Below are 26384 nucleotides of genomic sequence, written 5' to 3' on the forward strand. Positions count from 1 at the left end.
CAGGCACAGGTCGAACCGGGCTGTGGGGGAGCACTGGAGATCTGGTGCTTAGACCTTGCACTGCTCCTCTTGGCTGAATGCCCACTTTAGCCCGGCACGTATGGAGCGCAGGCATAGGACGAACCGGGCTGTCACAGCGCACAGGAGACACAGTGCGCAGAGCCGGCGCAGGACTCACCGGGCTGTGGAGGCGCACTGGAGGTCTGGAGCGTAGAGCTAGTACAAGACGTGCAGGGCTGGGGAGGCGCACAGGAGGCCTGGTGCGTTGGGCTGGCACAGTCTTCACCAGACGGCTTGCACGCACCTCAGGACGAGTATGGAGAGCTGACTCAGGTGACATTAAACTGAGGACACGCTCCGTAGTGCGAATGTCGTGCCTCATGCACCAACACAACAGCTCTCTCCTAACTCTCTCCTCCAATCACCCCATCAACTCCATAACTGTCTCTGCTTCACTCCCCTCCAAGTTCACCTTCTTCACCTTCAACCTCGGCTCCGCCGACCGTCCCGTGTGCCTCTCCTGGCCACGGTGCTTGGTCCTTTGGTGGTGGGTAGTTCTGTCACGATCGTCGTCAGGGTGGAAATGACAGGACCAAGGTGCAGCGTGGTATGCGTACATTTTCCCTTTATTTTGAAATGTCGCCAACAAAACAATAAACAACAAAACGAACGTGAAGCTCTGTAAGGCTATACATGCATTAACGAAGACAACTACCCACAAATGAAAGAGTGAAAAAGGACTGCCTAAGTATGATTCCCAATCAGAGACAACGATAGACAGCTGCCTCTGATTGGGAACCACACTCGGCCAAAAACAAAGAAATAGAAAAGATAGAAATAAAGAAACTAGAAAGGCCCACCCTAGTCACATCCTGGCCTAACCAAAATAGAGAATAAAAGCCTCTCTATGGCCAAGGTGTGACACTAGCACTAAGATGCAGTGCCTTAGACCGCTGCGCCACTCAAGAGCCACTAAATATACACTGAACAAAAATATAAACACAACTTGTAACAATTTCAAAGATTAAACTGAGTTACAGTTCATATAAGGAAATCAGTCAATCTAAATAAATTCATTAGGCACTAATCTATGGATTACACATGACGGAATACAGATGAGATTTTTGAATTATTAGGATCCCCTTTAGCCAACACCAATGGTGACAGGGAGTCTTACTGAGGTCTGACATATAACGAAAAAGATATTACAGTCAAAAGACTAGAATTTACATACATTTAAAAACATTATAATGTAGTGTGTGTATACTGTATATCTATCAGTTACACATACATGTCAGTACATACACACAACAAGTAGGTACATATACACAACAAGTAGGGGAGCGTTGTGCAATGAGGTGTTGCGCTATTTGTTTTTTGAAACCAGGTTTGCTGTTCACTTGTTTAAATGACACGGCGCCATGGAAGAAGGCAGACGTTTTACGTGTCCCCACCAATCGTGTTTTTTTGTTCATGTATTTGCATTGTTTGTAACTTATTTGTACATAATTTTGCCGCTTCCATCTCTTATGACCGAAAATAACTTCTGGACATCAGGACTGCGATTACTCACTACGGACTGACAGAATAATTTTTTGGGCCTTGGCTGTGTGTTTGCAACTTTTAGGGGAAGTTAAGCAATGTTTGAGGATGGTGTTCATGATGACAGGGTATGGTGACTAAACCATTACATTTACTGAACAACTTATAGGGATGAAAGTTAAGCGTTATGATTTTGTGAAGTATACAGGCAACATAATTTGTGGTAAGAGGTACTACAGTAGGGTTTTTCTGTAAGAGATTTGCTCAACATTATATAAAAAATTACTCCCTCTCCTACAGATGCTCAAAATAATGTCACATTGTCAGTCAGTCCATCTGGAGATGTTGTTAAGGGTAGCTCAGTCACTCTCACCTACAGCTGCAGTGCAAACCCCCCTGTGTTGGGCTACGTCCTGTATAAGTAGAATGGACAGAGTCTTGTCACTCTGACGCCATGCCAGAAAGCTCAAAATTGTGACTGTAACTAACCAGAATGTTTTTGATAAATACATTATGGAATATTGATCTATTGAGATTTTGTCAACTGTCTGCCCCAAAGAACACCTCAGTGGTGGTCAGTCTCTGGTCCAGTGGGTGTCGTCGGGAACAGACCCTCACTTACCTTAGCACAGCTCAATCTTCTTAAAAAACTAATTTTTGTGGCCCGTAAATGCATTCTCCTTAACCGGATAACAGACCATCAACCAACAATAAATCAGTTATATTGTGAGGTCTTTAACATGTTACCACTGGAGAAAAAGAGAGCTATATTTAGGCCCTTTTTTCTATCTCTTCCCCCTAATCTTGCAGATACCCTACCTTCTGGAGGACCGGGTTTTGAAATCAGTGGAAAGCATGATAGATAATGAGATGGAGAAAACACCTGTCTCTGGATTACTTCTTCAAACTAAGGGCAACCATGGAATCCATGACAGAAAGGGAGAAGCGTCCATCCACGTATATCGGTAAGATAGTCTAGCTAGCTACATTTTCAGATATTACAAGTTTCCAGAGTCATTTTCATACACGTCTTAACAAAAGACCGTCACTATGCAAGTAACCATTTCAATCAATCAAGTCAACTAGGTTACAGGAAGACCATTTAAAAAAATAAAGGAGAGCCGCACACTCTAGGAGCTCAGATGCAAAAATATTTATGTCCAACGTTTCGACAGACAAGCCGTCTCCATCAGGGTATAATGACAAACACTGCGGGATGACTCATTTATATAGTGTCAAAAAACACACACAGGTGTCTGTAATCATGGTCGGGTATGGCCTGATATCATTGGTTAATTCTCATATATTAAAATAGCATACAAAAAACATAAATGGATAGCGTACGATGATAGATACAATTTGGCTACATAAGCCTATAAACAATTACAATAGGAAAATCACAATAATCGCAAGAATGGCTTCAGATCAAAGTCTACGTTGAGACCGAAGGGAGCAAGGGTCTTTAAATTAAAGATCTAGCCAGCCTCTCGTTTTAACAATAAATTGTCGAGGTCACCCCCTCTCCCAGGGACGGTGACATGTTTGATGTCAACATTACGTAGAGACGAAATGTAGTGATTTTCTTCCAAAAAGCGGGCCGCAACTGGGTATGTCGAGTTTTTGCACTGGTGCTACGATGCTCCGAGATACGTACTTTAATTTGCGCTTTGTTTTACCAACATAATTTTTACCACAAGGGCAAGTTATAAGATAAATAACTGCCTTAGGGAAGCACGTGATAACACCTTTGATTGGGATCTGTTTCCCTGTTTGGGGTGTTTGAAGGATTTCCGTAACTTCTTGACGCTAGGGTCCAGATGTATTTTTTATTTTTTATAATGTTCCCAAGGTAAACAGACTATTTCTCAGGCCCAGATCGTAGAATATGCATATAATTTACAGATTAGGATAGAAAACACTCCAAAGTTTCAAAAACTGTCAAAGTATTGTCTGTGAGTATAACAAAACTGATTCTGCAGGCGAAAACCTGAGGAATTCCAACCCGGAAGTGCTTTTCACCCCCCCTGTTTCATTGCCTGCCCCTCTTCCATTTAAAGGGGTATCAACCAGATTCCTTTTTCAATTGCTTCCTCAGGCTGTGACCAGGCTTTAGACATAGTTTCAGGCTTTTATTTTGAAAAATGAGCGAGATTTTTCAAAACGAGTCAGGTGTCCTTTGATTAGTTCCTGCGCGCGAGAGGGGTAGCTCGACATTTTCTTTCTCTCTTTTATTGAATAGGTTACCGTCCGGTTGAAATATTATCGATTATGTATGTTAAAAACAACCTGAGGATTGATTATAAAAAACGTTTGACATGTTTCTATGAACATTACGGATACTTTTTGGAATTTGTCTGCCTTTCAGGAACGGAACGAGGCTGTGGTTTTCTGACCATAACGCGCAACCCAAATGGTGTTTTTTTGTTATAAAACTAATATTTATCGAACAAAAATAACATTTATTGTGTAACTGGGAGTCTCGTGAGTACAAACATCCGAAGATTATCAAAGGTAAGCGATTCATTTTATTGCTTTTCTGACTTTCGTGACCAAGCTAATTTAAGGCTAGCTGTTCTAGCATTGATTAATACACTCACAAACGCTTGGATTGCTTTCGCTGTAAAGCATATTTTCAAAATCTGACACGATAGGTGGATTAACAACAAGCTAAACTGTGTTTTGGTATATTTCGCTTGTGATTGCATGATTATAAATATTTTTAGGATTATTTTTGAATTTGGCGCTCTGCAATTCAGCGGTTGTTTAGGAAAATGATCCCGGTAACGGGATCCGTAGCGTCAAGAAGTTAATTTGTTAAGAGCACTTTGAATAGCGGGTAGTTAGAACGCAGAATGCTTATTTTTGCGAGACTGACCTTGAAAAATGTCATGTCTCGTTTTGTTTTGAATTTTCTCAATGGCAGACCATAACAAATGGGACACTTAACACAGCAGGAACTGAAAAGGAACTAAATTAACCCTGCAACCCTGTTGGCAAGCATGTGAATGGTTTGTGTCTGGAGCGTGTGGTCGATGTTGTCATATTGTTGTAAGTATAATGAAGAGAGGGAAAGATTGAAGTGGAGGGTCTTTGAGGGTGGACGAGGATACTTGGAAGTGATTTTGGGGATGGGGGTTGGTCTATTAGAAGTTAGTAGGGCTCTTTTTTATTTTCCCAAAGTACTGAATTATTTAGGAGGATTTAGAAATGTGGAGCTAATGTTATAAACCGCGATCGACCACATACTCCAGCACAGTAGGTGGCGGCATGTACCTTTAACGTTTGTTTCCGGACCACAATTATATCATAGAAGAACAAGAACAAGAACAAGAAAAACAAGAAGAACAAGAACAAGAAGGCCCTCCATGGAATGCCCCTGCTTTAATGTTTCGATTCAATCTGTAGTGTTGAATATCATCGTTACAGTGTGATTTAAATTTAAAGGAAATGTTTCCTCGTTTGTGGAGACTGCATTTATTGTAAACACTACATATGTCGGCTCAATCAGAAATTACCTTTCAATTTCAAGCGCTCTATACCGCTGAACTTTGGCGATACGGATGGAATCCAGCCCTACATCTCATTTTCTTCACAACATGTACAGTAATATATGTAGCTTTTCTGTTGTATGTACACCTCATTTTGTCTCTCTACCTTTAAAAATAAGCTATTTTAGTGTATTAGGCCTACTGTAATTTACTTCCTTTATGATGACGAGTTGTTGCATAATGGATGACCAAAAGTGGAAAGACAACCAGAAGTTAGTTCCATATTTGTAAATATATACAGTATTTCAATTGAATAAAAATGTGTTTACCATAGCAAATCCATTTAATAATCAACATACTGTATGTATAACATAACCATGGCATATGTCACAATGCCATACTACTCCATCCCAGGTTGAGCTCTGCCTGTCACACATTATGCACAGGTTCTTCAAGTTTGGGTTTAGTGGCAAAAATAAAGAAGTCAACAACAGGTTGCAAGTGAACACATTTATTCATTAAACTGAATTACTGAGACTCTTTCTCAGCCTGGTCAAAAAGGAGGTCATAACAGTTCATAATTAATAAATCAAACTAACTAAACAACCAAAAATACAGGTTCTGGTGCAGTCGAGGGAAGATCTAACCAAACATGAATTCAACTTCAATTCAAGATAAATCAACAATATTCTCTCAAACTTAGTCAGATAGTTACAAACTAAACCCGTCACATGGCCACTTCCCTCTTACCAGCACCTTCCCCTTGGTGGTCACACCTCAAACAAAAATAGAAACAGTCAGCCAATGGAATTTCTGGATCAATCATTGAATTATCAAGATAGAAGCATTCACAAGCAATGGAAGCTCATCGTCACACCTGAGACACAGACATTACAGACACAGACAAGTACAGTACAGTACAAGACATATACATATTTTACCTGAACTACCCATTAATTGCATACTTTACAAATCTTAACATGTGTTTCAATGCTGCTTAGTTTATTCAACATTATGAAAGGATATGTTCAGGCTTCAGGTTTGGCAACAGTGGAGTAGAACATTGTTCAAATACCATGAACCTGCAGATAACACTATTGCACTGACATGCAATTTGTATTGTGAATTGGGGTGTACATGCTGTATTCTACTCACCTCTTTGTCCACAGCAGTATTTTTACATAATTTGAACGGGCTCTTCCTGTCAAAGAAAACAAACTTCTTTGGGGGGACAGGCCATCATACTCTACATTATGATATTGAACTGAGTACACAATGTTCCAGAGACTTACCACATCCATAGGAACACAAGAAGTATGATCACCATGAAAACTGTGGCCGCGGAACTGATGTAAACTGGCATTTGGACAGTATTTGTTTCTGAAAATGACACAGGATACATGAACGCAAAACATTCAAGTCAAGGGAATTCCCACATGAAATACATTGGTTCAGGACAACAGGACATTTCACTGGACAGTAGAACATAACATTTGCTTCCATACTGACCCTGCAGGATCAGAGACAGAACAGTAGAGTTGTGAGCCCCTTTGTTCCTGGCCTCACAGAAGTACTGTCCACTGTCAGAGGAGGTTAGAGAAGTCAATTTCAACACCTCTCCTGACCCTGTCTGTGAGGTGTCTGTTCCATCCTTCTTAAACCAGGTGTAGTTCTCCACTCCTGGGTTGGCATGACTGCTGCAGGTCAGGTTCACAGAGCTTCCCTCTACAACTGGACCAGAGGGACTGACTGACACCAAGGTGTTCCTTGGGGCATCTAAAGCAAGTAGAAATGATAAAAAGGTCATATCTGCTGTATATTTGGTTATGATTATTCCAAACAGTCCTTCCCAACACGGTTGTGTTAATTTCATCTATATTCCACTGTAGCGTAAAACCGTTCCTATGCAGTATCTTGGAGATTACACTGTCTCTTGCCCAACAACATATCATTTTAACAACCTGCTTCCCTTTAAGCAAGCACAAACAACTTTGGACAAAAACGAACATCCCCGCAAGCAGACTTTACCTACACAGAACACTAAGAACCATGAAGGATGAGTTGAGGGCTCCATCTTTGTTCCGTGCCTCCCAGTAATACCTCCCTGAGTTAGCAGGAGAGACCTCCTCAAGTATCAAATAAGTCCCTGACTGGATAGGGCTGCTCCCATTGACAAGGTACCAGGTGTAGCTCACTGCTGGGTTAGCATGGCTGCTACAGGTCAGATTCAGAAACCTGCCCTCTCCCACTGGACCAGAGGGACTGACTGACACAGAGGTGTCCTAAAGGGTCTGAAAGTGACAACAAATTATACATTGGGGATGAGAATATTCTTTCGCAGACTTTGTATTCAAAGGTCCTATTGGCACCACAGTCTTGTTGGCCTACAGCTCATACATTCTGACGGTGGAGGCTGCTGAGGGGAAGACGACTCTATAATAATGCCCAGAATGGTGTGAATGTTGTATAGCATTCCATTCACTTGATCCCAGCCATTATTATGGACATCCCTCCAGCAGCCTCCAGCAGCCTCCACTGAATTCTGACGGTCAATTAAACTGCCAATACCCACAATGAACATCGAGGTTAGTTACATTAGATCTGGCTGTGTTGATACTGACTGTGCTGGTGTCAGACTTGCAAGGGGCTGTGCATTCTCCCTATACAGGTTGTAGGTCAACACAGGGGGGTTTGCACTGCAGTTGTAGGTGAGAGTGACTGAGCTACCCTTAACAACATCTCCAGATGGACTGACTGACAATGTGACATTATTTGGAGCATCTGTAGAAGAGGAAGTAATGATGAGCATATCTCTAGAACAACACTACTACAGTACCTCTCCCCACACATTATGTTGCCCATATATTTCACAGAATCATAACACTGAACTTTCATCCCCGTAAGTGGTTCCAGTATATCTAATAGGTCGGAATATTTTCTATACATTCTGTTAGTAGCCTATAATTCCCTGTGTTATTTCCTCTCACCATACCCTGTCATCATGAACACCATTGTCACTTTGCATAACTTCCCCTACAAGTAACCAGAATGTAAACACACACAGGCACACTCAGCAAATAGGCACTGCCATTGTCATTCAGACCAAACTGACAAAAGCTGATATTGGAGCGCACTATTTCATCAATACAGTTCTTTCAAAATCACTCCTATTATTTTACCAGAAATTCATAACAGACCTTGAATTTAACTTTATTTGCAACATAATGCAATTAAATGAACACATTTCAGAATCACCACATCTTTGGTGCAGAGCTTTGAACGTAGCTAGCTGCTTGAATATGCCTAAAATGATCTCCTCACATTAATTAGGTGAGGTATTTACTCACATTGTATATCAAGAAAGACTGAATCAGAGGAGAGATGATCTTGACCTCGAACAGCACATTGGTAGCTGCCAGCATCCTGAATGCTGGCCAGGAACTCTGAGTTGGATACTGAGTGTCCATCCCTGAACCAGACAATAGTGGGATGGTCACTCAGTGTACAGGTTGTGACACATGTTAGTGTCACCCTCTCTCCCTCTCTCACAGTGGCAGGGTTTACATCAGCTGTCAGCCCTTGTAGAGAGAAGAAAGAAACCAGGCAGGAAGTCACTGAAACCATTTATATATCATATCATGATAATGAATGGTCAAACAATTCGACTGATTTAAACATTACCTGTAACTGACAACACAACTCCTTTTCGATCCGACCATTTATCATGGTCTGTCAGAAATCTGAATTGGTATTTTTTTGCATCACTCAGTCTTAAGGTACATATTCTCAATGTGCAGTTAGTGTCAATCTTTGGAGGGAGTTGAAAGTCCGTGTTGCCCAGCAACAGCCCCAAAACATCACTGCTCTAGAGAAGATCTGCATGGAGGAATGGGCCAAAATACCAGCAACAGTGTGTGAAAACCTTGTGAAGACTTACAGAAAACGTTTGACCTCTGTCATTGCCAACAAAGGGTATATAACAAAGTATTGAGATAAACTTTTGTTATTGACCAAATACTTATTTTCCACCATAATTTGCAAATAAATTCATAAGAAATCCTACAATGTGATTTTCTGGATTTTCTTTTCTCATTTTGTCTGTCATAGTTGAAGTGTACCTATGATGAAAATTACAGGCCTCTCTCATCTTTTTAAGTGGGAGAACTTGCACAATTGGTGGCTGACTAAATACTTTTTTGCCCCTCTGTATAGCAATGGTCCCTACAGCATCTATAGTCTCTCAGCATCCATAGTCCCTCGGCATCTATAGTCCCTCAGCATCTATAGTCCCTCAGCATCATAGTATCAATAGTTTATATAATCATAAATGGTCTCCATAGACTCTATAGTCTTGCCGCTTCCCATACATATAGAATAGCACCTTGTGCACCTTATACTATTCTCAGTGGTTCCCCAACCACATAGACACTTCTCATAAATGCCTAAAATAAGACCTTGTGTTACTACCAGTGGTTCTCAGACCACGTAGACACTTCTCATATAAATGCCTACAGACAATTGTCAGTGGGGCCTCTCCTGCCCTCACTCTAGCCTTCCTTACATTTAATTATTTACATTTAAAAAAAAATATATATATATACAGATTCATTTAAATGGATTTACTGAAATCAGTTGCCGTCCCTCAATTGTTTGCAGATGATGTCACGCCCTGACCATAGTTTGCTGTGTATGTTTCTGTTTTGTTTGGTCAGGGTGTGATCTGAGTGGGCATTCTATGTTGTTTGTCTAGTTTGTCTATTTCTACGTGTTTGGCCTGATATGGTTCTCAATCAGAGGCAGGTGTTTGTCGTTGTCTCTGATTGGGAGCCATATTTAGGTAGCCTGTTTTGTATTGTGGGTTGTGGGTGATTGTTCCTGTTTCTGTGTTTGTTCACCATACGGGACTGTTTTGTGTTCGTTAGTTTATTCGTTATTTTGTTTGTTTGTTTTAAGTATTCCAAATAAATATGAATACTCACCACGCTGCGTATTGGTCCGATATCTCCTACTCCTCCTCAGACGAGGAGGACGAAGAATTCCATTACAGAATCACCCACCACCAAAGGACCAAGCAGCGTGGTAACGGGCAGCAGCAGCAGCAGCGATCGCAGGACGCCTGGACCTGGGAGGAAATTTTGGACGGCAAGGGACCCTGGGCACAAGCTGGAGAATATCGCCGCCCCAAGGCTGAGCTGGAGGCAGCGAAAGCGGAGAGGTGGCGGTATGAGGAAGCAGCACGAAAGCGCGGAAGGAAGCCCGAGAGGCAGCCCCAACAATGTATTGGGAGGGGGCACACGGGGAGTGTAGCTAAGTCAGGTAGGAGACCTGAGCCAACTCCCCGTGCTTACTGTGGAGAGAGATGGTCTGGGCAGACACTGTTTTATGTGGAGATACGCACGGTGTCTCCAGTACGTGTGCATAGCCCGGTGCGGTACATAGCAGCGCCCCGTATCGGCCGGGCTAGAGTGGGCATCGAGCCAGGTGCCATGAAGCCGGCTCTACGCATCTGGTCTCCAGTGCGTCTCCTTGGGCCGGTGTACATGACACCAGCCCTACGTGGTGTCTCCAGTACGTGTGCATTGCCCAGTGCGTCCTATTCCACCTCGCCGCACTGGCAAGGCTACGGTGAGCATTCAGACAGGTAGGGTTGGGCAGGCTCGGTGCTCGAGACCTGTAGTGCGCCTCCACGGTCCGGTCTATCCGGTGCCTTCTCCACGCACCAGCCCTCCTGAGGCAGCCCCACGCATCAGCTCTCCTGTGGAGAGCTAAGTACAATAATTCAATGTGACTGTTACTGGTGTAGTTCAAGATATCACCATGGGGTTGCGCCCAACTCCTATCCAGACTATGGTACCTCCGCATTAGATGGACAGCATTTCTGCCTGACTCAGTCTTTCCCCACCCCTAACCATTCCCTGTCAGCTCACCGACACAGGCCTCCTCTAAGCATACTGAGCTGCCAGGGACGGACAGGGGAGGGGAATAGAGAGCATAATTGCTTGCTTTACTCAGCTTGTAGGCAGGCAGACCGTTTAGGCAGAGAGACACAGAAGAACACTTGGAGAGATTGAGAGGAGGCACAAAATAAAGAAAGAGAGAAGTAAGATAAAAGGGAAACAAATCCCCAACAGCACAAAAGAATGGATCCCAACAAGATGCCAAACGCCCCACCACCAGGCTGGAACCCAGATGAGAAGTCTGGGATGGGACAACCAGCTCCTCCACCCTACCAGGACCACCCCCAGTACACCAACGCAGGATACCCCGCACCAGCAGGCTACCCCGCACCAGCAGGCTACCCCACCAATCCCCAGGGCTACGCACCACCGCCACAGTATGGAGGAGCTCCTGGGGCCCCTTACAGCCAGCCATACCCCCAGGGACAGTACCCTCCGGGACACCACCCCCAGTCCACCATCACAGTCCAGCCTACGGTGTTTGTGACCCATGGAGCTCTGCCTTACCCTCTGCCAGACTACCTGGGCTACTCCATTTTCACCATGCTGTGCTGCTGCCTGCCACTTGGCATCGCTGCACTTATCTACTCCATCTCGGTGAGTGGGACTTTTATTGCTGTTTTAAGAGTATTCAAATGTAATGTAGACTAATGTGTTTCTAGTAGAGATGTATCCCAAATAATCCAGAGAACTTAACTTGTTTCATTTTGTAGAGTAGTCAGTAGTGTATTTCTCACTCTAATCTTTTTATAGCATTATCCAAGAAACCCAGTTACCGGTTTTGTTTAAATAAGGGCCCGTCTCTCTCTCTCTCTTTAGAGTCAGTGATCTGACTTTTGACTTGGTGGTGGGCTGCATAGCTGGGGAGAGGGACGGACATGTTTGTGATAGTTTTAGCCTTACAGTGTGGGTGTCTCACAGTCTTGAGTTCTGTTTTGAATAAGGTCCTGAGGATAGGTTGGTTTGAGGGGAGCGGGGGAGGGGAGATGGGGTGCGGAGTGGGAATCAGGGAGAGTGTGGGAAAGGGAAAGGGAGGGACCCTTCCCGGAATATGGGTGATTAAAAAATAGGGGCGTGACGATGCCGGTGCCTTGACTGTGAGTGACGTAAGAGGGGAAGGTATTCAACATTTAAAAGGTATTCTGGGATTATCCAGTTGCAGAAGACGAAAGGAGAACTCCATCAACCCTCCATCTTGTCCTTTGCCAAACCTCACCCTCGAATGGACAGCCACACTGAGAAGAGGGATAGGAAAGGGCTGGAAACCCTGATCTATCCCTACAAGCTCCAAGTCAATTTCAATTTAAGGGGCTTTATTGGCATGGGAAACATATGTTTAAATTGCCAATGCCAGTTAAATAGATAATAAACAAAAGTTGAATAGACAATAAAAAATGTACAGTAAACATTACACTAACTTTTGTCAACCGGTCACAAATCTTGCTGCTGTGATTCCACACTGTGGTATTTTACAGATTGTACACTGTGGATTGTACTCTGTGTAATCTGAGGGAAATATGTGTCCCTAATATGGTCATACGATTGGCAGGAGGTTAGGAAGTGCATCTCAGTTTCCACCTCATTTTGTGGGCAGTGTGCACATAGCAAGTCTCTTTACTTACTTACTAGGATTACAAACGCATATCAGGATAGACAGCTAATTGTTGACCGGGTATGACTCATATAGATCAATGTGGGTAATGGTGGAAACATCCGGGTCAAAGCCTGGTAAAGAGAGAAAGGAGGTTGAAGACCTCTAAGATGTTATTATGGGCATCATTATTTCACAATGAGAAAGTGACTTATTATCAAGTATCAAAACCTAGTGGATGACTTCTAATGTAATAACAACATCAACGGAGGTTGAACAATGTGCTGGTGAATTGACTTCATCTACATCCATCATAGACATAATCACGCAGTAAAGTTCCTCCTCTCCTGGGCAAGTCAAGGGCTATTTTATACTGTAAGATATTTCATATTTTCATATTTGTATCATATTTGTACTGTGTACTTGAGCTTATGTCCTCAAAAGTGACTACACCTCAGCAACTATTTTTGCCAGAAAGGTGAGATGTTAACCTTTCTTTGACTATGTAGGATTACTAGTTATTGTTGATGGCCCTCTCATGATAAATAATTACTTTTGGGGCCGCATGGAATATTCAATACATTTGATTTTATATATAAATAAAGACTTGCTAAAGTGCAAATTTTCTGCGTTTTGACCCGTCCCTCTGCATTTTAACCCACTTAACGCCAACATTTCTCAAATTTTTCACCATTCTAAAGCTCTAATTATTTTGTTACTTTCACAACGTCATTTCCGTAGATTATTATTTATTTTGAACATCTAATAGTCAAATAATATTGTAAAAGCAGATGAGCTCGTCTACTCTTTTTGACCATGTTCTGGTGTTTTGTGGTGGAAAACTGAGCGTGTTGAGCATAACAGGTCAACCCTGTTACACATAGATAGTGTCACGTTCCTAACCTTATTTCCGTTGTTTTGTCTTTGTTTAGTTGGTCAGGACGTGAGCTGGGTGGGCATTCTATGTTATGTGTTTCTATGTTGGGTTCATTGTTATCTAGCCTGATATGGTTCTCAATCAGGGGCAGGTGTTTTACGTTTCCTCTGATTGAGAACCATATTAAGGTATGCTGTTCTCACTGTTTGTTTGTGGGTGATTGTTCCTGTGTCAGTGTTTGTGCCACACGGGACTGTTTTCGTTCGTTTCGTTATTTCATTCGTGTGTTCCTTCCTGTTCGTGCGTTCATGTTATATGTTCTCAAGTTCAGGTCTGTTAACGTCGTTTATTGTTTTGTAGTTCATCAAGTCTTTTTTCGTGTTCGTCTTTCTTTAATAAAACAAGTATGTATTCAAACCACGCTGCGTTTTGGTCCGATCCATGCTCCTCTTCAGACGAGGAGGAAAACGACCGTTACAGATAGACAGGCTAGAAATGTTTTCACAATAATAATAAACATTGTGAAGTTTGCATTCAATTGCCCCTCCCTGTTGAACACAACAAACTTCCATTTCCCCTGTAACAAGGGGATTTATGGCTGATCAACAGTGTTACGATCATACCTGTTGGCACTTAAAGTATATTAATAGGCACTGTTAGCAGTTGATGTTATTCTTCAATAACACAGACCCCAAAGCAACAAAAAAAAAACGTCATAGTTGTTATCCTGGAAAGTAGATGACAGATGTTCCTTCTTCCCTGTCCTCGGTGATTCTCCACAGAACAAGGAGACAGGATGTAATCTATAACCCAACCCTAGCCTGTGGTTGACCAATTAGAATTCCTTGCAGTAAAACTGGGCCAATGGCTAAATAACAAGTACCTCGTTTCAGGCTCAATGTATAGGCAATTTGAACCAATTAGAACTTGCCACACGTAGCTATGAGTCCCGGACTGAAATTCCTCCCATGTCTCTGACCCATTAATCAATGTTTCCCTATTACAGAAAAACAGCTATTTCCATCGATCGTTAATTCCCTCTTGACCTTTAGTCCTCTGCGTTGTTTATTTATCTTTAAATGATCTTACAGCACTTACTATAGTATTTTTTTTATTTAACCTTGAGGTGGGAAAACATGTTTTATATTAAGTTGAACATGTGCTCATTATGACATCATGTTAAAATTAGGTTTAAAGCATTTTTGGTGGAACGAACCACATCACAGACTGAATCATCTTGGCATGCTCTTGTAATCTCATATCCATGACTCACTGCCATAAAGTTATGTTTCATTTTCTCCTAAACTGAAGCCACCAGAGCGGATTCTTATCTGTGCAACACCCTAAAGTCATTGGGAAAACAAATTCATGTCTCCTTATCTTTTGGGTATCAACACAAACAGACTTGTTTCTGCAATTTTCTTCCAGTTTTACACAACTGAAAAGGCTATCTGGGGACAGATAGCATGAAAGCATCCAGAAGATACTCTGGAATCAATCTGTCAGACCTAGGTTTGATTTGACGCTTAAAACCTCTTAAGGATCTGACCCTTTAAAAAAAAAGAAAATCATCTAAAATGACATACCCAAATCTAACTGCCTGTAGCTCTTGACCTGAAGCAAGGATATGCATATTACTGGTACCATTTGAAAGGAAACACTTTGACGTTTGTGGAAATGTGAAATTAATGTAGGAGATTATAACACATTAGATCTGGTAAAAGATAATGCACCAACTAGAATAGAAATTGTGATAAATATAATGGGATAATTGCCTACTTATAGTAAACAGTTGAGCACCTGTCACATATACGCCAGGAGTCAGGAAGCAGGTGCAGAAGGTGATTTTAATAATGAAGAATGCAGATAAACAAAACATGAGAAGTGTACAGACCGTGAATGAAAACAAACCAATAATGCCTGATGACAGAGGCTACAGAGGGCTAAATAAAGTGGAAGTAATCAAGGTACTGATGAAGTCCAGGTGTGCATGACGATGGGAGCGGGGGACCGGGAGTAGGCGTGACCGCACCCAGTTCAGACCTGGCGGAGACATAATGGGTGAGTGGTGTATTATCTCTCTAAGAGGCTACTAGACACTCTGCCAGGGAGTTTGGGCATGACTATCCCACACCGAGCCCTTCCCACCCTGACTCAGTTGCGGCAAGCTGCAGTTGCCAGTTTTTGGTGGGCACTGCGTACAGAGGTGACAAGCCGCACTGTTTTCTCTTCTGTCTCTCCCAGTCAGCAGCACTGTCCGACTGGCACATAGACTTAATGCCCACTCACATAGAGTACACTACCGGCCCATCTTAAAACTATTCCCAGACAGAGAGAGATACAAAGGAGTTATGTATCTAGGAAAATGTTCCAAAAAATGTGTTATTGTACATTGTTTCTTCCTTAAAAATAAATGTAGAAAGAAAAGGAGGTATGGAGTTATGTCCTCTATGAGAAAGCTGGTGAAATTATGACTTCCTATTTCCTGCCGGCTACTGTTGTGGAAATGATTCCCTTAGATTACATACAGTGCATTCGGAAAGTATTCAGACTCCTTAACTCTTTCCACATTTTGTTACATTACAGCGTTATTCTAAAATGGATTAAATAGTCCCCCCCCCCCCTATCAATCTACACACAATGACCCATAATGACAAAGGAAAAACTGGTTTTTAGAATTTTTAGAAAATGTATAACAAATAAAAACAGAAATATCACATTTACATAAGTATTCAGACCCTTTACTCAGTACTTTGTTGAAGCACTTTTGGCAGCGATTACAGCCTTGAGTCTTCTTGGGTATGATGCTACAAGCTTGGCAAACCTGAATTTCTGGAGTTGCCGCTGAAAAAACACCCCCGCAGCAGGATGCTGCAGACACCCACCCATTCAGGCCAAATAGTTCAATCTTGGTTTCATCAGACCAGATCTTCTTGTTTTTCATGGTCTGAGAGTCCTTTTGGCAAACTCCAAGCGGGCTGTCATGTGCCTTTTACTGAGGAGTGGCTTCCATAAAGGCCTGATTGGTGGAGTGCTGCAGAAATGATTGCCCTTCTGGAAGGTTCTCCCATCTCCACAGAGGAGCTCTGGAGCTCTGTCAGAGTTACCATCGGGTTCTTGGTCGCCTCCCTGATGAAGGCCCTTCTCCCCCGATTGCTCAGTTTGTCCGGGCGGCCAGCTCTAGGAAGAGTCTTGGTGGCTCCAAACTTCTTCCATTTAAGAATGATGGAGGCCACTGTGTTCTCAGGGACCTTCATTGCTGTAGAATTGTTTTGTACCCTTCCCCAGATCTGTGCCTCAACACAATCCTGTCTCGGAACAATTCTGCTCTGACATGCACTGTTAACTGTGGGACCTTATATAGACAGGTGTGTGCCTTTCCAAATCATGTCCAATAAATTGAATTTACCACAGGTGGACTCCATTCAGGTTGTAGAAACATCTCAAGGATGATCAATGGAAACAGGATGCACATGAGCTCAATTTGGAGTCACATAGCAAAGGGTCTGATTACTTATATAAATAAGGTATTTCTATTTTTTATTTGTAGTACATTTGCAAACATTTCTAAACCTGTTTTCGCTTTGTCATTATGGGGTATTGTGTGTAGATTGATGAGGGAAATGTTGTATTTAATCCATTGTAGAATAAGGCTGTAATGTAACTAAATGTGGAAAAAGTGAAGGGGTCTGAATATGTTCCGAATGCACTGTAGATAGTTGCATTCCCTATTTTATTGAGTTTGGATTGATTGAGGTTAGTTCGAGATCTATGCAGGATATTGTTATGTTTTGATTTATAGGATTTTCCACGTTTCAGCATGTTTTTCCTGGCCTAACCCGCGAGAGGGGGAGTTGCTTTATAGCTGAGGTGAGGGTCTGTTGTGTTTGGAATTTGCGCCAGGTTGTCTGGGAAGGGTAGGAGGAGGGGAAAAGGCCTGTGGGAGGGTCAACAGAGGTACAGGCCTGGGGAGGGTCAACAGAGGTACAGGCCTGGGGAGGGTCAACAGAGGTACAGGCCTGGGGAGGGTCAACAGAGGTACAGGCCTGGGGAGGGTCAACAGAGGTACAGGCCTGGGGAGGGTCAACAGAGGTACAGGCCTGGGGAGGGTCAACAGAGGTACAGGCCTGGGGAGGGTCAACAGAGGTACAGGCCTGGGGAGGGTCAACAGAGGTACAGGCCTGGGGAGGGTCAACAGAGGTACAGGCCTGGGGAGGGTCAACAGAGGTACAGGCCTGGGGAGGGTCAACAGAGGTACAGGCCTGGGGAGGGTCAACAGAGGTACAGGCCTGGGGAGGGTCAACAGAGGTACAGGCCTGGGGAGGGCAGTGCAACAGGAATCTGCCTCTTGGATATTCAACGTTCACACAGTGGGGCCTTTCTAACATGGTGGACAAGAGGGCATAATCAGAGAGCAGAAAGAAGCTAGTGTGTGTGTGTGTGTGTGTGTGTGTGTGCTCGAGCTTGGTTGCGTGTCTGTGTGTGTGCTCGTGTTTGTGTGTGGTTACGTGTCTGTGGCTGAAAGTGTTTTTAGATTTGTGTCTGTGTGTCGCAGGCTGTGTGTTTTCCAGTCAGTATGTTTTGAAATGTTTTAGTGTGATTTGCCATGAAATAAGGACAGGACGATGAACAGATCCCTTTTGGAGATTGCACACAATTTCCTGGCAATTGTCTTCAAAAGGAGTAGCTTGTCTGTTGTTTCCCTTGACAAGTTTCAAGTTCATTTAGTAATCCATTAAGCATATTTTCCTGTCTTCGTAACATTCTGAAGAAAACGGTGCTTACACAGTTATTATTTTAATATTATTTATACTGTACTCTGGCATTATCAGAAAATTATTACACACACTAACTATTAACACCAGTTGCTAGGATACCCCAGCCTCCTTTTATGAAGCGGACCCTGTCTGGGCCCCATGGGTTGTTGGGAATGAATAGGGCCATTACCACAGGTCCAAATAGGATGTTGCTTACACTGTTGGTATTTGCTCTAAACCCTGAACTTCATTGTGAATGTTATCTTTATTGTGACTTTCATGATATGTTGAGAATGGTACTTCAATATTTGGCAACTATCGTTTATGACATATTCTTTTTCATCAGTTTGTCTTTTAGGCTCAGATTTTTTGTGTTTAACGTCACAGAGTGCACTTTGAGGAAACAGAGATGCGGAAAATAAGTTAGTGGCCATGCCTTAGACTAGAAAAACATAAACAATCACAATCACAACTAACAAATCTATGAATTTGAAACATTGTCGAACACAGCTCGTTTGTAAGCAAGACCGTTAGTGGCATGAATCCGGCATATGTTAAGCTGAACCTATAAGCAACATGTGGTGAAAAGGGAAAGTGGCTGAGAATTAGGTCATTTAAGGGAGAATAATTTAAGGGAGAGCCCAGGTGCACCAAACCACACAACTTCTGTGTTCCACTCCCAGTAATTCTCCAATTAATACAGTCCACACCCCAAATGTTTCTGTCATATTTTAGGTGAAGTGTAGAGACTTAGCTGTCAATGAAAATAGCAACAGCATTGTTTCAGTTAACCCTTCGATAGCCACTTTATCAATCCATCCATTGTTTATACACACTCATCCCTCTTATCCCCATTACTGACAGTACCCTACTCTACCCTCATGTACATACTGTATATTAGGTAGAATTTGGTAGAGTTTGTTTTTGGTCTACTCTTGTAAATATTGATTAATTGATTATATCTTAGTGGAATAAGAAAGGATGTAGTTACTAAGCTAACGCACTTCTGTACATTTCTCTGTAATGTACAATTGACCTTATTTTAGAACCCCAAAAAAGTAATAAATCAAATAAAAATGTATTTGTCACATGCGCCGAATACAACAGGTGTTGTAGACCTGACAGTGAAATGCTTACTTACAAGCCCTTAAACAACAATGCAGTTTTAAGAAAATCCCTAAAAAGTAAGAGAGCAACAGTACATAACAATAGCAGGGCTATACACAGGGGGTACCGGTACAGAGTCAATGTGTCAATATGTCAATGTGCGGGGGTGGCACTGGTGTTGAGGTAATTGAGGTAATTATGTACATGTAGGTAGAGTTATTAAAGTGACTATGAACTGCAGCCTCGTTTGAATGCCACGGTTGCGCAAATATGTACGCAATGGGGTTAGTCAACAGTATCTTCCAGTAAACCAGATTAGCCGGTTAGCTCTATTCTATGATTTAACATTAGTAAGAGATAGATATCTGCTAGCCAACTAGCTCTGTTTAGCTTAGCATTTTAACTGTACATAACTGTCCATTTTTTTCATTTCACCTTAACATTTCAACAAAACAAATGTTAGCTGACATACTTGTATATCTATTAATTCAACATAAGTAGCTACGAGGTTGCTAAATGCTTATCTAGCTAGCTTGCTCTGATTAGCTTAGCATGTTGCTGCTAGCTTGCTACAATTTACTCTTTGCTTCAAGTCTAAGAGATGTTGTCACATTTGTCTGACTACTGTATCACAATAATTATTTCAAAACGTTACAACTTCTCAAAGTTTTATTTACAAGCTGCTCAGTTCAAACCTCCGCTATGATTTCAAGTTGTGCATCTGTTAAACTCCGCCCATTGACCTTTTAGAAACCAATCGGATTTGTTCTTCCCTAAACCAATCAGATTCTTTCTGTTGACTACATGTTGACAACCTTCTCTTCAGTCACAGAGAAGAGCAGAAATCTGTTGACACTGTAAATCAATAGTAGTCCCGTGTGGCTAATTTGGTAGAGCATGGTGCTTGCAATGCCAGGGTTCTGGGTTTGATTCCCACCGGTGACCTGTACGAAGTCACTCTGGATAAGATTGTCTGCTAAATGACCCAAAAAATATATAAATGCTCCCTGGGTCACTCAATGGATGGTCCAGTCACCAGTATTTCTGTACTGTCACTGAGAAGGCCCTTTATGTCGCAGAGATTAGAAAGACAGACTCCCACAACGATCTGATTATGTTCGATCTTGGGATTTTCTCACATATCACCCATCTCACATCCTGCCCCTCCCTCTCCATGAGGTCACACACAAACACCATACAATTGTAACGGTTTTCTTCCAGGGGTGAAGGAGAGGACCAAAGTGCAGCGCGGCTAGTGTTAAACATGTTTAATAAAGAACAAGTGAAACACTACAAACAACAATACAAAATAACAAATGTGCAAAAACCGAGACAGACCTATCTGGTGTAGACAATCACAGAGACAGGAAACAAACACCCACAAAATCCCAACACAAAACAAGCCTCCTATATATGATTCTCAATCAGGGACAACGATTACCATCTGCCTCTGATTGAGAACCATATTAGGCTGGACATAGAAACAGACAAACTAGACACACAACATAGAATTCCCACCCAGCTCACGTCCTGACCAACACTAAACAAGCAAAACACATAATAACTCTGGTCAGGACGTTACAGTACCCCCCTCCTGAGGTGCAGACTCCAAACGCACCCCTACAACTCAAGAGGAGGGTCTGGGTGGGCATCTGTCCGCGGTGGCGGCTCCGGCGGTGGACGAGGACACCACTCCACCACTGTCTTTGTCCCCCTCCTTAGCGTCCTTTGAGTGGCGACCCTCGCCCACGACCTTGGCCTAAGAATCCTCCCCAAGGCCCCCACATGATTTTGGAGGTAGCTCAGGACAGAGAGGTAGCTCAGGACAGAGAGGTAGCTCAGGACAGAGAGGTAGCTCAGGACAGAGAGGTAGCTCAGGACAGAGTGGCAGCTCAGGACAGAGTGGCAGCTCCGGACTGAGTGGCAGCTCCGGACTGAGTGGCAGCTCCGGACTGAGTGGCAGCTCCGGACTGAGTGGCAGCTCCGGACTGAGTGGCAGCTCCGGACTGAGTGGCAGCTCCGGACTGAGTGGCAGCTCCGGACTGTAGGGCAGCTCCGGACTGTAGGGCAGCTCCGGACTGTAGGGCAGCTCCGGACTGTAGGGCAGCTCATGACTGTAGGGCAGCTCATGACTGTAGGGCAGCTCATGACTGTAGGGCAGCTCATGACTGTAGGGCAGCTCATGACTGTAGGGCAGCTCATGACTGTAGGGCAGCTCATGACTGTAGGGCAGCTCATGACTGTAGGGCAGCTCATGACTGTAGGGCAGCTCATGACTGTAGGGCAGCTCATGGCTGGCTGACGGCTCCGGCAGATCCTGTCTGGCTGACGGCTCTGGCAGATCCTGTCTGGTTGGCGGGCCTGGCAGATCCTGACTGACGAATGGCTCTAGCGGCTCCTGACTGACGAACGGCTCTGACGGCTCGGGACAGACGGGCGGCTCTAACGGCTCGGGACAGACGGACGGCTCTAACGGCGCTGGGGAGACGGATGGCTCAGATGGCGCTGGGGAGACGGATGGCTCAGATGGCGCTGGGGAGACGGATGGCTCCGATGGCGCTTGGCAGACGGCCAGCTCTGACGGCATTGGGCAGACGGACAGTTCAGGCGCCGCTGGGCAGACGGGCAGTTCAGGCACCGCTGGTTAGACGGCAGACTCTGGCCGGCTGAGACGCACTATCGGCCTGATGCGTGGTGCCGGAACTGGAGGTACCGGGCTGAGGGCACGCACCTCAGGGCGAGTGCGGGGAGCAGGAACAGGGCACACTGGACTCTCGAGGCGCACTATAGGCCTGGTGCGTGGTACCGGAACTGGAGGTACCGGGCTGAGGGCACGCACCTCAGGGCGAGTGCGGGGAGAAGGAACAGTGCGTACAGGGCTCTGGAGACGCACAGGAGGCTTGGTGCGTGGTGCCGGAACTGGAGGCACTGGGCTGGAGACACGCACCATAGGGAGAGTGCGTGGAGGAGGAACAGGGCTCTGGAGATGCACTGGAAGCCTGGTGCGTGGTGTCGGCACTGATGGTACTGGGCTGGGGTGGGAAGGTGGCGCCGGATATACCGTGAAGGAGGACACGTGCTCTTGAGCACCGAGCCTCCCCAACCTTACCAGGTTGAATGGTCCCCGTAGCCCTGCCAGTGTGGCGAGGTGGAATAGCCCGCACTGGGCTATGCAGGCAAACCGGGGACACCACCTGTAAGGCTGGTGCCATGTACGCCTTACAGGTGGCACCCGGCTCATGGCACCCGGCTCGATGCCCAACCTGGCCCTCCCAGTGCGGCAAGGTGGAATAGCCCGCACTGGGCTAAGCACGCGTACTGGGGACACCGTGCGCTCCACCGCATAACACGGTGTCTGACCAGTACGACGCCCTCTCACTCCACGGTAAGCCCGGGGAGTTGGCTCGGGTATCCAACCCGGCTTCGCCACACTCCCCTTTAGCCCCCCCCCCCCAAGAAATTTTTGGGTGAGCCTCTCGGGCTTCCAGCCGCTCTGCCTTGCTTTCGCCTCATAAAACCTCCTCTCCGCGTTCGCTGCCTCCAGCTCCGCTTTGGGGCGGCGACACTCCACTGGCTCTGCCCAGGGTCCTTTACCGTCTAGGATTTCCTCCCAAGTCCATTCCTCTTTTCCCCATTGCTGTTGTTCTTGCCTTCCTTCTCCAATCCGCTTGGTCCTGTTATGGTGGGTGTTTCTGTAACGGCTGTCGTAGTCGTTCTCCTCCTCAGACGAGGAGGAGCATGGATCGGACCAAGATGCGGATTGGTAAGTATTCATATTTTAATAGGAAAACAACAAACACTACAAAATACAACCAACAAACGTGACTAACCTGAAACACTCCTGTGTGGCCCAAACACTGACACAGGAACATAGAATTCCCACCCAGCTCACGTCCTGACCAACACTAAACAAGCAAAACACATAATAACTCTGGTCAGGACGTTACAACAATGTGTTCAGTTATAGATCCTCCACAAAAACAATTCATGAAATGTTCACTTTGTCGTCCGATTGCACTCCCCACATTGCTTAGAACAAATCACAGATTGCAGATACAGTATTTTATATAATACTAGAATAACCAGTTAATTGTTCAGAATATTTTATTTAGGCTTTAGTTGGTATTGAATGTAATGTGGTTTTCAAAGAGCCTGGCCCGACAGATTATATTATGATGAGTCATATGGACAATATGCTGCAGTGCTGATAGAGGCCCATGGGGAAATTAGTATTACGTGGGTAAGTGAATGGTATCAAGCTTCCAGTAGGTTTCTGGGGCCTCATTTATAAACCGTGCATATATACAAAATATACCCCAAAATGTGCATGTGCAAGTTTTATTTAAAAGATGTACTTGACGTGAGAATGTACTCACCTCCCTGCAAACTTCAGACCATGCATACTTACATCTGCTAGTGGTTGAAATATTGTATTGCAAGCTTGCAAGTGAGTACTTTGTGCGAATGGGGGATATGATGAAAATAAAACACATTTAACAGGAAAACATATTAACAAGGACGCAACTATTTGCCATCAGTGAGAAGAGCAAAAATATGTTTTATTTTCAGAATCTAAAATAATTTGACATAATCTTATAATTAGACATAGGAATATTTTTCCTATTTATTTTATTTATAACCATTGCAGAATATACAGTGTTCCAGAATACACAGTATTCCAGAATATACAGTATTTCTCACCTTTTCTGGCGGTGATGGTTTCATATTCCATACAACAAATTACCAAGCACATCTCTCATTTAATTGTACATAGTAGCCTAGTAAATGGATAGGCTATGTATTTCAGGTTTTGCAATATCACGGCAAACAGAGCATACAGACAGACAGATGGGATGGAGGAAATCTTGTGAACCTCAAGGAAATGGAAGAAAACCGTTTGGTGGAGTGCCCAGATAATTATTCAAGACATGCAAGTACACAGACCCTCAGAAATACAACAACTGTCCAGTGCTAAGAGAGCCAACAAGCCCTTCTCCTCCAACTAGCCGTGTAGAAACAATTATGATCCAGCTGTCAGTAATCAGGAGGGTTTACAATAGCAGGCAGGCCTTCTCACGCCACGCTACCCTAAATTAACACAGAACCTCTCTGCCTAAAGCCTTCTGTCAACCCTCGCCCTGCTGTGGAAGCCAACTCAAATATTTCACCAGAGGACGGAAACAGATTGAGGCTATGTTAACAACGTCATGTGACTAGGGGGAGGGAGGTTGATTAAATTGAGACTTAAATTAAATTCAGTCAGTCACTATTGAGTGGGAGAGACCTTATAGGGGGGTGGGAGGTCATGTTGTTATTTTTTAACCATGGACTAAGGTGGCAGAAACGCTACATTTATTTCACTCTGAGAATTTTAGCTTCTGCTGGTTAAAAAAATAATGCTTTGAGTGGGAATTTTGGAGCCTGTTGTTTGTGTTTTACAGCCACTTCATGTTTGGCACAAGACTCTTCCTGACTTAGAGAAAGAAAGTCATCCAAGACCACATGTGACACACATATACTGTTCAACTTTTTCTTGGAGCTTTACTGTTGCTTAGTGTGTGACTCATACTGACTCTTGTAGTCAGCTGCTCAGAGTTGTCTATAGTGTAAAGTCAATGGCAAGGAGAGTCACGGACACTGAGACTTCAGTTAGTTGACTCAATGTTTAGCATCGCCTGTCAACTCTTGTTCTTCCCCCAAGAGAAATAATAACAGGTGTCAAAATATGTCTCACAATATAGCACCATTCCTAAGACTGTAGCTAGGGGAGAGAGCTCCATGTTTGTGCTCCATCCACAGCTGTTTCAACTTAGTGCTGCTTGAGGTGTGGCCACAGGAAATCAGCATTCTAGTTGTTATATCATCACTAGTAGGTATTAATATGATATATTATAGATGCTCTGCAGTGAGAGAGAAAAATGTCCCTATTTGGTTTTTATTTTCTGACTTTGTTGGCTAAGTATTGTGTTTGTGAATTAATACTGCATCTCCTGAAATAACTCCAATCAAATAAGAGCATGGCACTGAATCATCGTTGAACTCTCTCCGTTGAAGTCTCTCTCTCTTTTTCCTGAATGATGATTACAACAATTACAACTCTCTCTCACTCTCTCCCTCCATCCCTCTGTCCTTCCATCCCTCTGTGCTTCCACCCTTCGTCCTTCCACCCTCCCTCCCTCCTTTACACCCTCCCTCCCTCCCTATCTCTCTGCTCTCAGACTAGAGACGCCAACAACCAGGGTCACCAGCAGATTGCTGAGAAGAATTCTCGTCTAGCGCGGATACTGAACCACACCGCCCTGGGTATCGGCATCACCATCATCGTCCTGTACACCGTCTCCGCCCTCATCCTGGGAAACCGTATCGACTGATCTGACATCTCAACACCGGCTAGCACCACAGCCACCGCTTCTCTCAACCCCAGCACCCAAAATCATCTTAACCTTGACCACATACAATAGGTGCCGGTGACAGGCACTTTCCAAAGAGATACATCTCACTGGGGACACACTGGTTGAATCAACGTTGTTTCCACGTCGTTTCAATGAAATGGTGTTGAACCAACGTGGAATAGACGTTGAATTGACGAATGTGCCCTGTGGGATATATCATAATGCTGTTTATTCATCAATGTTTATGACATACATTTTGAAAAACTACATCTAATGACTTACTTTTTTTAATACCTGCAGACCGGATAGTTTAAATCATTCATTATTTTGCCTGTTTAATTGTATATTTAATATACATAAATAAACACCAAATTATTGACACTAATTGTATTTTGGAATATTTCTAATACATTTCTGAAGGATAGTGTATGTATATTCAGTGTGTATGGATAAGTCATATCAGAGTTTAAAGACAGATTTGACAATGTTATGAGAATGCAGCAGAAAGAGACTATTCTTAAAGTCTGAGAGGACATGTATTACTGGTTGTCATTACACAGAGTGCCAGTAAGGTTACCGCTCACAAGAGTAAACTTTTTACAACTCAATGTCAAATATTTACTTCTTGTTACACAAGTGTATCAATTTCCTCAATTCAGTGTTCTTTGCTGTC

The 26384-nt window shown here is 43.7% G+C and overlaps 1 protein-coding gene across 1 annotated transcript; it reads left to right on the forward strand.

Annotated features, from left to right (window-relative positions):
• The first annotated feature begins 10893 nt into the window (after positions 1–10893).
• LOC139564576 (uncharacterized) lies at positions 10894–26092 on the forward strand. Its single transcript, XM_071384205.1, has 2 exons — positions 10894–11584; positions 25538–26092. The coding sequence occupies exons 1-2, from the start codon at positions 11171–11173 to the stop codon at positions 25688–25690; spliced, it is 567 nt and encodes a 188-aa protein (XP_071240306.1). The 5' UTR covers positions 10894–11170; the 3' UTR covers positions 25691–26092.
• The last annotated feature ends 292 nt before the right edge of the window (positions 26093–26384 follow it).

This window comes from Salvelinus alpinus, chromosome 35 (genome assembly GCF_045679555.1).
Source record: "Salvelinus alpinus chromosome 35, SLU_Salpinus.1, whole genome shotgun sequence".
NCBI classification, from domain to species: Eukaryota; Metazoa; Chordata; class Actinopteri; order Salmoniformes; family Salmonidae; genus Salvelinus; species Salvelinus alpinus.

Excerpts from the sequence above, each read along its gene's own strand:
- LOC139564576 (XM_071384205.1), top strand. The coding sequence starts at position 11,171 with ATGGATCCCAACAAGATGCCAAACGCCCCACCACCAGGCTGGAACCCA. Across the intron at positions 11,585-25,537 it reads CACTTATCTACTCCATCTCG|ACTAGAGACGCCAACAACCA; the intron begins GTGAGTGGGACT and ends CTCTGCTCTCAG.